The 12848-nt window shown below is 37.4% G+C and overlaps 1 protein-coding gene across 3 annotated transcripts; it reads right to left on the bottom strand.

Annotated features, from left to right (window-relative positions):
• LOC109725048 (uncharacterized membrane protein At1g16860-like) lies at nucleotides 3781-12336 on the bottom strand. 3 transcript variants are annotated; one of them, XM_020254097.1, is made up of 4 exons: nucleotides 11627-12336; nucleotides 10357-10512; nucleotides 5026-5234; nucleotides 3781-4326 (listed from the first exon to the last, which is right to left on the bottom strand). In XM_020254097.1, the coding sequence occupies exons 1-4, from the start codon at nucleotides 12236-12238 to the stop codon at nucleotides 4131-4133; spliced, it is 1173 nt and encodes a 390-aa protein (XP_020109686.1). In that variant the 5' UTR covers nucleotides 12239-12336; the 3' UTR covers nucleotides 3781-4130. The 3 variants fall into 3 exon arrangements, with proteins under 3 accessions (XP_020109686.1, XP_020109688.1, XP_020109689.1); XM_020254099.1 differs by having other exon boundaries at nucleotides 10357-10470; XM_020254100.1 differs by lacking the exon at nucleotides 10357-10512.

Genomic DNA, 12848 nt, shown 5'->3' with positions numbered 1-12848 from the left:
TCCCTGCGATTTACAACATCTAAACAAAAAAAATACCTACGTGTAAAAAAGAAAACAAAAAATTTGCGAGATTTGGAAACATATAACACATATTACGAAGGCATCAATTATTCTCAATAATTAACGGTAAAAAAAAATGTTAATTGATTTATAAGCAATAGGTGTCAGAAATTCATAAATTCTTATATATAAACCTTTTCAATATCACAGAGCTTTTTAATGAATTAGATTTTTATTTAGAGCTCTCTAATCTCTATCATAGTTTTTAGGAGGATGGCGCATGAGGAGATATACACCCGGTGCAGGCAATAATTTCTCCTCAGTTTGAGGATGGGTGGTTAATTCGGACTCTAACTTTTACTAATAATGCTATACTAGTTTAGGCCAGGCCCGCGCTTCGCGGCGGATAAATAATAGTTTAGCAAAATTAAATATTTTAATTTATATAAATTTTAATAAATATTTTGTAGTATTTCAGAAAATTTAAAAATTTTAATTTGTACAAATTTTAATAAATATTTTGTTTAATTAACTAAAATTAATCATAATTAAAAAATAATTTTAAGTTGTCTATTTCAAAGTTTTTAATAGTTGAGGGCGTTTTTACACATTTTTTTTCGAAATTTGTTATGGTGAAAATGTATAAGACTTTCTAAACTTTTAATTTTTTGACTAAAATAATTTTATCAAAAATTTTATAAAATTAATTAAATTCATGAGTAGGTTCACAAGATTTAATAATTTTAATTATCTTCGGTCATTTTAATTTAACTAAATATAAAAATTAAAATTTAAAAAATTAAAAATTATAGTTAAGTGGTATCTATATTTTTTTACCTACATTAAAGAAAATGATATTATTTGCTGCATCAGGTGTATAAGTAAATTTTGTGTATTTTATTTTAAAAAACCTGATATAAAAATTTAAACTCNACCGTATTGATATATCACTATTTTTGAAATTTAAACTCTATAATATTTCGTACATAGACTGATTATTTCTTTTATATAGTGTAGATTATATCTACTAAATTATATTTTAATTTCAAATTAAGAAAAAATTTTGGTGCATATTATATTATTGTAGACCAGATGTTTTCAATTTTTTTGAAGTGAATATGGGAGAATGGAGAGGATAAGGGTCGCCTCCAAACCTAATGATGTGGTGGAACTTTCCTGTAATATAGAGTATAAGTATATATCTTTTCCCAAATTAAAAAGAGAAAATAATATAAGATAGTAAGTAAATCCGTGCGATGCACAGAATTTTCACAAATAATTTTTATTATATATTAACAAATAAAATTTTATATTTAGTATGGTGATAAATATTGTGTTGTTACTATTTTCTAAAGCTAGTTTTATTTTTTGTAAGAAAAATGAAATAAAAATAACACAACTATCAAATCGATGTTGAAAAAGCTTAATAATTTTAACATCTTGATATTTTAAATAAATCAAAAAAGTTAAAAACTCAATAAATATAAAAACGCAACTTGCCATGTCCCAACTCTAGGGAAGCCACCCTCATGATTGATCGCTGAACGAAACTCAGTTTAATTTATGCTTAGTCTGAACTGCAAGTCTGGTTGCCACGGCAATGCCGCTACCTTGCGCGCACCGCCCTTACAGAATTTCGATACCTCGACCCTTTCCGCAGTTGCGAACTATCCATCCTCCAACCAGCACCATGATCCCGGGTGAATCCACACACCGCTCAACCCGATTAAGGATGCCTCATCTGTCCAACTCGTGGGCACATTGTAAAGAGCAACCAATCTCCACACCGGCCTTCTCGCACCAAGAGAAGTGCTAAGCTCTCTCGCAATTCTTGGTCCCCTTCACAACCTAGTCCAACGCCTCGCTGTTACTACCATGGATTCGCCTGCCTAGACTTCCAACTTGAGCTCCACGAAGTGAACTCTTTTACCACATGTGTTGTATCCCACTTCCTGTCACAGACGAGCTCCTTCACCGAGTCATTGCACATGGGAGCACTTAATGACCATGCGTGCTCCCCCACTCTGAGTCGCTCCCACAACCAAGAGCACTCAGATCTCCCCGGCATTCTCAATGCCCCACATTCCGCTCTGCTAGCGCCGGCTCTGCCACAACCTTCACTAATCCCACAAGCGGAACCCATGTCATCCATCCAATGGATACATGTTTGCTACCCCGAGCCACCAACGCTGTCACCGTTCTGCTCGAAGTTAGCCTTAACACCTCACTCCATGAGTTAAGGTTCCAACCTCAATCCTTACTCTCGCACAAAGATGCCTTCTCTTTCCATATCATGGGCACACTCCAAAAGTCATCGATCTCCCCATCGATCTTCCTTTACCAAGAGAGAAGCACTGGTCCATCGAGTTGCCCTTTGGTATTCCCGCAATTTGGTCGAAGCTGTTCCCAACGAAGACTACTGCCCGTCAGACTTCAAACTCGGCATTCACAAAGTAAACTCTTTCGCCCAATGTTTCACCGCCCAATCCATATCCTTTCGAGAACCACCATCGTCGAGGATTCACATTCAGGAATACATCTCCACCTTATGTACTCCCCCATCCTGAGCCGTAAGCACCTCTACACAACTTAGGTTCCTCGGGCATTTGCAATATCCAACTCCACGGCAACCCCAACCACGGACCGCAAACTGATTCTTCATAATCATTGCCCCATCGTCTGTCACACGACTAAGGCCTTAACCATTTTTCCATCCTGAGAATGACTTGGAAATCCTCACAGGGTACCGACATGAACTTGGCTTTCGTCCCACCACGAGTCCACACCAACAGGCACCTCCCTCGCAAGACCCGCAATAGTCTGGGCCTCCGAGCTCCTCGCTGTTATCTTACTCTCATCCATGCATAGTGTAAGTTCGAACCACCCGGCTTCACTCGTAGCAAAGAATTCGTGGGTAGCACCAATCCATCATAACTCAACTCCGCATCACTCACAAGCGAAGTGTTGCCCCGATGCAGTCGGCTCCAAGTACCTTCGTCAGAGTGACTTTGCTCACTCCAACTTCGCCGCCAAGGTCGCACCTTTCGGCCAAACTTCCATCCCAAAAGAGCTCAACACAACTTATTGATATATAGAAAGCTATATCATGTTAAGGACAACCAATTTGTATGACTAAATTCAACTGTTAAAAAAATAAAATTATAGCTAGAACCCACTCATTGATAGAATATTAATATGGTGTATATAATTAAATGTTGCACCTTGCATGTAATTAGAGGAGTGGGGAAGTGAAGGGTTAGACGTTGAGAAGAGGAGAATGTGGTTTGATTTAAAGTTGGGTTATGAGAATGAACTATTAATACGAATCCCAATGAACTAACTATTTATTTTCAATAATGCAACATTCAAATCGATAATCAGCTCTTTTAGATATAATTTACGTTATTAGAAGTATCTAAAAAATTCATTTTTTCGACGATCTCAAAATGAACAATTTTAAAAAATTGATGTGATATATTTATAAGTTTAATGGTCTAAAATAATTAAAATCCAGTAAAATTTGTTTTAGACGGGATCTGAATTTTAAGGCCTCCATTATTTTTAATAAAATATTTATTTTCATATGTTCATTTTGAGATTATTCATTTTATAGTCAAATTATCAAAAACGAATAAAATTTATTTTTTAAATACTCTTAATAGCATCAATCATGTCTAACAGAATCGATCGTTGATTCGAATATCCCATCATCAAAAGAAAAAAAATGTTAGCATGGAAGCGAAAGCATAATAGCTGAACTCTTCAAAGGCATTTGGGTCATTTGCTATTATAAAATTATTAATGGCTATTATAAAAAGTAAGGTAAATGATACATCAGTCCAAGTTGGTGTAGTTTAAAATTCCACAATCCTTGGCAAGTAAATCCAAATAGCAACTCAGCATCCATCCTGCTATCATTTATTGCTTCCTCCCATCTATTTGGATCTGATTATATGATCTAATCTATGATTCTATGATATACTATGTACAATCTATACATTGATATCTACAAACTATAAAGCTACGCTATAGCCTGTACAACCCATTTTACCCCTGCATGTACACAAAAAACAGTAGATAAAACAATCAATCAGCAAACTGAGATCAAGGGACAAGCCGCAACAGCACCATCATGCCAGGTACACAACCTCGTCTTCGGGATTTTCATCTCCTATGAGGATGAGGCCCTCGACAAGCACCGGAAACAAGCATCTCGTCCATTGACACCCAGTCGAGACCTTACCGTGAGGTGGATCGATTATGTCGTATGGGTGATGCCTCCTCAAGATACCGATTACACTTGCAGTGTCCCCTTCTTTGATGAACCTGTCACATTTGCACGCTAAAGAATCAGTAGGACGAAGGGCCTCTTCATACGCTCAAAATGCCGCATAAACAAATTCTTTTGCTGTAGGTTTCCTAGCAAAGATAATTTTTTTGCTTGGACGTGAAACTAACAACAATGAACCTGCAGGATGGTGCTCATGAAGAAAGATGCTCTGTTAAAGAATCTGAAGTACTCCTAGGTTGTAGCATTTTCTGATCGTGTTCTTTTCTTCCTTCCTTTCGATTAAACATCCATGACTTCATGACTTCAATTTTATTTCTTGTTTTCCTTCTTCCATGCATAGAGATACCTCTTTAGATATTTCTCTTGTTAATGAACTACTAAGAGGATCTATCAAATGCCAATGTATACCCTAATAAAAAGAAAAAAATCCTGATCTTATAATGTTCCTATTTTCCCTGTTTAGAAGAAGCATTAATATCATTAACTTCACCTTGCTGTTATAAAATATGATGTAGATTATGACTTCACCTTGCTGTTATAAAATATGATGTAGATTATGAACAAGAAAGTAAGGACAGAGCATAAATTACATGTTTGACTAGATAATGGAGAGATATTCACTGATATTATATAAGATATTGTTTCTTATGAATAAATTTGATATCACGAGGGAGTGCCGATAAAGCACAGTATCAGCATTCTATCAATGCTGCTTCATTTGAAGAGACACATACCCTTCTTTTAGTCGCAATAGTTGATCACCAATGGAAAGATTATTATCTGCCAACCAATTGATGAAGTTGGGAGTTAGCTCTCGCTTTCCCTTGTTTATGTCTATAGTTTTGGATTTGACAAAGTGAGTAACTTTGGCACCATCTCCTGCCCTCACGAGAAACCTTGTTCCGGAACCGTGGTCAGATATATAGAAATTCGCCACATTTCTCTGCAGCAACCAACGAATAGATCACTGAAAACATAAAACTACATTTCAAAAACATAAGCTGTAGGTTTAAAATCCTTCACAACAATCATTAGTTATAATCATTGAATTTTTTGGATTTTACTAAAAGGCAAAAGCTGACATATTCGGCTATAACCAGATTCAAGGAGCTCATAATGGTTAGGAATAACCTGGAAAGATACCTCTCAATATGGTGAATCAGATAATGCTTACAATTTTTTTTTCATAAAGAATCACCAATTTTAGTTAGAAACATTCTAAAATTACCTTATTTAATCTAGGGATAACTTCAGAAACCTCCCCTGTGGTTTTGTATTTTCTCACTTTAGTACCCTGTGGTTTAAAGTGTATCAATTTGCCCCCCTGTGGTTTTGATTTTCTCTTTTTTTTACCAATTTTATTGTTTTTTTTTCTTAAATCAGTGACAAAATTAAAATTAAAGGGTACTAAAGTAAATATTTGGTAAATCTAGATGGATATCTGATGTTTTTTTGTATATAATTTAACAAAATATTAAGAGAAAAGCTATAGAAAAGATAAAAACAAAACCACAGGGGGGTAAATTGATACACTTTAAACCACAGGGTACTAAAGTGAGAAAATTGGAAACCATAGGGAGGTTTTTTGAAGTTTCCCCTTTAATCTAATATCGAATCTAATATAATCTATTTTATATTTAAGTTTCCTAATTTAGTCTAATCTGATCTTATGAATAAACTAATATAATCTAGAATTACTTAAGCTGTTCTATTCCAATCTAGAATTTGTAAATTAGCATAAATATAAAATAATTTTGATTTAGTATTATTAAATATATTAGAATATATAGTTGACTATAGTAGATTATATAGCCAATTTAATTTGACTATACCGGCAATATCTATATCAAAATTGTCAAATAAATCTTGTATCTGCAGATGACAATACGCTATATAATCTACCACGACGATCTATATGAAACTAAGAAGTCATCTCTTTGTAAAGATATAAATTTAAATAATTATTATACTTGTAAATTTTATTATGGTATATTAAGTTTTAATCTCTATGAGATATAGCTATACTTTACATACAATAAATATTTATCACTATATTAATTGATGAATGTAGTAAGCTATACACAGCCAATATTCATAATTATTTTACTAAATATTTCAAAACAATATTATAAAAGTATATTGAGACCAAAAAAGCTAAAATAAACCGATACCAAAGCATGCCACTAGAAGGTCATGCGTATTCATCAGCACGCAAGCATGCCACGTGTTGGCACGGAGGCGTACCAGTGTCATACTGCACCAGGCAACAATCGGCACCTCCCCATGCTATGACACTTTACTCCTTGGTTGGGACAATATAGGCATTTTTAAGATTGAAAGACTTGGAAGGAGTGTTCAAACTTGTTTCACCAGTTTGAGTAATTGAAAAGAGATTACCATTACCAACAAAAATTTTATCTCTCCCAATATAAGGCTTGGAACATGAAAGTATATTGGTATCTAATGTCTTATGATTTGATGTTTGACGCACCAGTATCAACATACTAGACCTCCTTAGATAAGTCGTGAAGACTCATAGTGGAGAAAGTTTGGGGTATATCGTTGGCAACTAAGGCATGATTGAATGTCTGCCTATACTTAAGCGCAATGTGATTAAATTTACCACATCTGACATTGAACTTCAATACGAGGCATCACAGATGTGGCTAGTTGTGAAGGTATGTAGAGCTGATTAGGATATACTCCGTACAGTTCGCAACCAGACTGTGGATTGTGTCCTCCTCGTTGTCTACAACCACCTTGAGATCTAGCTCCTCGCCCTCCCCTGTTTCCTCATCCACGATTTGCAAGGAATGCAGCATTTAGAAAAGGTAACAGTGGTTCTGGCCCTTCGCCAGACCTCAGTTTCCTTCTGTATAAGAAGATGATGAAACTGCTCAAAGGTGGGCTCTGTTCTGTGCGTATTCAATGCACTCACAAAACCCATGTATTCTTTCGGAAGGCCAAGAAGGACAGTCATGATGAGATTGTGATCAGACTCCTTATCTCTGATTGCATGTAGTGCATCTCCGATGGATCTAACCTTTTGCATTATTCTGTCATACTCATAGTTTTCTTTGTCATATTTCTTAATTTCATGTTAAGAGAGAAGGCAGTAGTTGCAGTCTTATTGAGGAAGTAACTCTCAGTCACGACCAAAGTGTTGGAAAAACTTTCTGATCTTTTATTACAATATTCTTTAAAAACCAATTCGAAAATTTAATTACAGGTTTAGGAAAATCCTGAAACGAAATTAAATAACAAATACGGTAAAGAAAAGATTTAGATAAGGCCTGTGGATCGAGACGTGCAGAGCACTGTCCTAGAAGCGAAATTGCCCCTCCACGTGCGAGGCTTCCCGGCAATTACTCCTAGCGATACAACGACCACGTTCCACCTCGTCGGCACGCTTCCAAGGTGGCGCAAGACGAACCCAACCAGCTTCAGATCCAGCAAAAGAAAACTCGGCGAAAATCCAGAAAGTAGAAAAAGACAAGAGGCTTTAGGTATGCTCGGGTTATTAATTAACTAGTGTAACCTCGGCCCATATTTATAACCTAGGCGAGAATCTTGCTTCAACGCGCCAAATCCGTGTATAACAAGATAAGCCTAAGATTATACGGATAAAGATAAGGATTAGGATTAGTAAAAAGATAAGTATTAAAATAAAGATAAAACCGACAAAATAAAATAAACCGAGTGTATGGACCGCGCGCGCCGCCGCCGGCCCGGCACGGCTCGTGCTCGTGCCGTGCGTGCATGTATTTAAACGAGAGCATAACTCTCATTTTCTTCCAAGCAACTAGCTTGAGAATAAAGCAATATATAAAAACAACAAACACCCTTTTGGTTTCCAATGTGGGACTAAACATCTCACATAGAAATTTTAGTTGGGCTCCCCAAGCAGCCCATTAACACTTATTGGGCTCTCAAGAGGCCTTAACAAGTTTTAAATCATAAAAACCCAATAAAATCCAATACAAAGTATCACGTCCTATTTTCGGTGGGCTTGACTTGACACCACTATTTGTAGAATGCTGAGGGATAGCGTGGCATTTATCCAAGAAAGGATTGTGGTATCCTCCTTTTGCCAAGCCGGATATGATGGATTTGGAACGAGTTTCTTGTCTACTACTCCGATGAATTTAGCAGGGACACTACCAGTACCATCAACATGTGAAGTTACTCCAAAACTTTCAAGAACATTTAGAAATACTTATTTCCACACAATATAAGCGATGGCCGTAAGCTCCGCAAGAAGTAAGATTTTGATGTTGACTATAGGCAGAGATGGTAGGGTTGAAGAAGAAACTATATTTGCCGCCACAAGAAGTAAAGATGATAGGGATGAGCAGTACTGTAGTAGAGAGCTAGGCTTGAGCGAAGAGAAAGAGATTGATGCCGATGAGGGAAAAACAGCATTCAGAGTGGTGGATGGATCGCTATACCCTAGGGTTAGGATTCCCGCTCTTATACCGTGAAAGTTTACGTAAAAGCCATCGCCCAACCCTCTGGGGTTTTGTATTATATGAAAGTAAAATTTAGTCTATGAAATACCTCAATTTCGATTCGTAGATTGTGATAAAATAGGATCAAACCAAACCACTCGCTCCAACGGATCAAATGCAAGATCACAAGATGGAAATTGCACTAGTTTCCACAACCCAAATGTCAAATCATCCAAGAAGAGAGTATTTCTATATCCAAAAGAGTGATAGGGAGAGTAATCTGTTTGGAAGAAAAAGGTGAAGTGTTTCACTATACCATCCTTTTTCTCTGTGTTGTGGTTTATAATTGTACGTAGTGCAAGGTGGTTTCCCAACCAACCAAGGAAACCACCACTTAATAGGTCGGGTCGGATTTGCCCATCATGGGCGACCCGAAACCCGATTAAAAAACCAACATTATATATAATAATAAGTATAGGTGTATACAAGGTATGAGCCAGATAAAATAGTTATAATTATACATATTGACTAATATAGACTAATTTCAATCATCTTAAAAACATATGCACTATTTACTATAACAGAAGATGTGTTCGAATGATTTTCTTTAGATTTTTATTCTGATAATAAATTTGATAGTTCTTTTAATGTTGAGGATTTAAACCCACACACTAAGAATTCACCTACTCCTTTTCCTTCTATTTCAGATATCACTAACACCAGTTTCACCCTCGCTTCCGCCTACACCTACAGTGAAAAGGTCCCAAGATGAGACAAGGATGACTATTGCATCGTGAGAATGCAACCAAATTTAAACTGCAGAAGTGGTCATACAGGCCACCTGAAGATGCCACTTAAATCACACAAAAGGCTGAAGCGGAACAATCCAGAGTTATATGGGCATACTGGTCTCAATTCCCTAAAGTCAAATTCATCCAAGAAAAGGAGAGATCATGCACATTCAATAGGTTTCCAGCCATATTGGCAGCAGACAGACACAATAGTGGCCTTCAATAAATCTCCGATGATTGTGGCAGCTTGGTTTCATTTGGATGGATTAGATTACTTGTATGAAGTTTATTCAACAAGAATCTTTACTAGAATTCCTTGTTTAAATAAAGAGATAACGTCCAGAAGATGTATCTCATGGTTTACGTTTCTTGTTAAATTGTTTTAAGTTGATTTAGACAGGAGTACGATAATATTTAGTCCTAAAGCCTTTTTTAAGATCACTAAAATTTTCTCTGAAACTTTGAATCACCAAAGATCTTCGCCTTCACACCCACATCTCTTCATCATTTTTCCCTTTTTTTTTTCTCCAAGACAGGTTGTGTCTTGCTTCTCAACTCATTGGATTAAGAGTTTCATGCAGACAGTCCATAGTACCTACTTCCTTGCCTAACGCTCCAAAACACTCTACATTATTCCTAACACCCCAAGTTCTTACCGACATTATCAACTTTAACAACGACAAATGCAAAACTACACCTGCACTAAAGATTATGCAAGTTTTATATTTTAAAATTCAGATCATCAAAATAGGTAAAATAGGTTCAGTGAAGCTCTTTACTTAAAGACAAGAAACTACTTACAGTATGATTCTCGCAAAAAACTAACCTCTGAATGTCGTAATCCCCATGTGAAACGCCTATGATTGGGATTAGCAGGCGCGCCGCTCCATCCTCGGTATTCATAGAGTTCACTAGATGTAAATATGCACCTAGAGACATCCTGATAGGACGTTACAAGAGGAACATGTCCACAAGTGACTTGCTGCGCATTGGCATGATGCAAACAACTTGCTTAAAACCACAGTGATAAGAAAACGAGTAGCTACTAATGTTGGATATGTAAAAGTGAAGCTGTCAACCAGAAGTGCTATAATAACACACTCTTCTAAATAACAGAAGTTACTTGCATGATAGCATCGATTTACTTTCAAAAGGTTCTCAAAATTCGACAAGAATTCTCTAAAAGTTCTTGAAATTTCTGGGGAATGTCGTTGTAGTTGATCCAAATTTCCCAACTTATTAACTAGTTGTGTAAGAGTGGGAACCGATATTTTATATAGTTCTTTTGAGATATTACTGTGAGAGCGTGAGTGGGAAGCTGTTCATGATATGTGATGTGTAGATCAAATTTGAAGTATTATGTACGCTCTGCCTAAAGAATTAATTGAGTTATTTGACACGCCTTTCCAATGAGGAGCTTGGTATGGTTTCATTGGTCGTGCAACTCCAAAAATATTTGTATCTGTTCATTCAGTATTTACGCATTTGTATCTGTAAAAGACGGTTTCAAGCATGTTATACTTTCACTGCATAACTGGACACATATTATCCTTTAAACAGATGATGTAATTTTTTCAACACTTGTGATTTACTAAAATTCCAAAATAAAATAGTGAAACACCAACACCTTAGGCCTTCTTTAGCATTGTTGCTCTCTTTTTATTTTCTTAGAAACAAATTTTATGAAGTTGACTATGCAACCAGGTGGACTTCTCTATTTTTTGTTAGAATTGGTTAGTGTAGTAGTATTATAATTGATAGTATTTCAATTATTAAGATGTCGTATTACCGTCGCATTAACAAAATATCAGTATCTAGTTTGACTAAATTAGGACTCAATTGCAGCAATTTAAAAATGTTAAACTAGAAACTATAATTAATTTAAATTTAAAGGAGAAAAAAAAAAAAAAAGAAGAAAAAGTGGCCTTCAAGTTTGAGGACCAAAAGTGCAGTCCAGCAAGGCAGTAGTAGTTGAGAACCAAAACAGAGAGTCCGAGTGAGGTGAGACATAAAGGATTCGTAACAAAATAAAAATAAAAAGAGTGGGTAAGAAGACTGAATCTTAAAAGGAAATATATAATAAGCAAAGAACTCACCCCGCTGATTTTAACAAGCTCGCCAACCGGGAGGCTACCCCGACCGACGCTCGAATCCGGGAAGCGGCGAAAGAACCCCTCCGCCTCCCTCGCTCTGCTCCACCAATTCCAGACCCCTACCACCCCGACCGCCGCGGCCACCGCCGAAGCCGCCGCCAGCACCTCCAGCCTCCGCGCCGACACGAGGACGAACACCCCGATCCCGATTCCGGCGGCGACGGCGGCAGCCGCCAGAAAGCAGCACCAGATCGGAATCCCCGACGCGAACTCGCTCTTCTGCGGCCCGGCCGGCGGATTCCTGGTGCTCGGCTCCGGCGACGGCGGCGGCGAGGGACGAGGGGGGCCGACGACGAGGCCGGACTGCGGGAGACGGGGGGAGGAGGCCGCCGGCGGCGGCGGCGGGGGGCGGAGATGGGGGGAGGAATGCGGGGAGGGGAACATGCGGGCGAGGTCGCCGGAGAGGGGACCGTCGCCGCCGGTGTACGGGGCGAGCGAGGAGGAGGGCGACGAGGATCCCGCGGAGAGGCGGCGGCGCTCGCGCGGCGGCGGCGGCGGCGGCGGCGACGGAGGAAGGGGGCCCGAGACGTAGAGGCCGCTCCCGAGCTGATGCATCGTCACTCACCACCTGACCTGACGAACTGGAGAGTGGAAAGAACTTACGTACGTTAATGATGGGAGAAGAAGACGACACACAATTTGCGCAGGGCTCCTATGAAGTAGCGGCCTAGCCAGGTGAGAGTAATTTTAAAAAAAAAATGATAAATTATTTACCGTCTTTAAAAAGACAGTAAATTATTCATTTTCCTCATAATTTTTTACAAAGCAGTGAATTATTCACCGTTATCTTGAACAGCAGAAGAGAAAGACGATGAATTATTCACCGTTTTTGTGAAAATTTTATAAGACTGCGAATCATTTACCGTCTTTATAAAAATAGTAAATAATTCATCGTTTTCAAGAAAAAATTTTACCATGGCTCCTGTATGGCAAAAAAAAAATTAATTTGCCAAATTTTTTTTTATAAAATTATTTATCTAATTAAAAATTTTGATAGAGATATTTTGAAAAAAAAGTTCCGCCGGGGCACTGCACTATATATGCTATTTTTTATATTATCCTTTATTACTATTAAAAAAAATTACTATATTAAAATTTTATTTTACCAATCTGCACACTACATTAATTAAATATATAATTTTTAAATAAAAAGTAACATCGTCAT

Source organism: Ananas comosus, linkage group 19, assembly GCF_001540865.1.
Source record: "Ananas comosus cultivar F153 linkage group 19, ASM154086v1, whole genome shotgun sequence".
NCBI classification, from domain to species: domain Eukaryota; kingdom Viridiplantae; phylum Streptophyta; class Magnoliopsida; order Poales; family Bromeliaceae; genus Ananas; species Ananas comosus.
The sequence above is the reverse complement of the archived record's forward strand: the minus strand, read 5'-3'. Positions and strand labels throughout refer to the sequence as shown.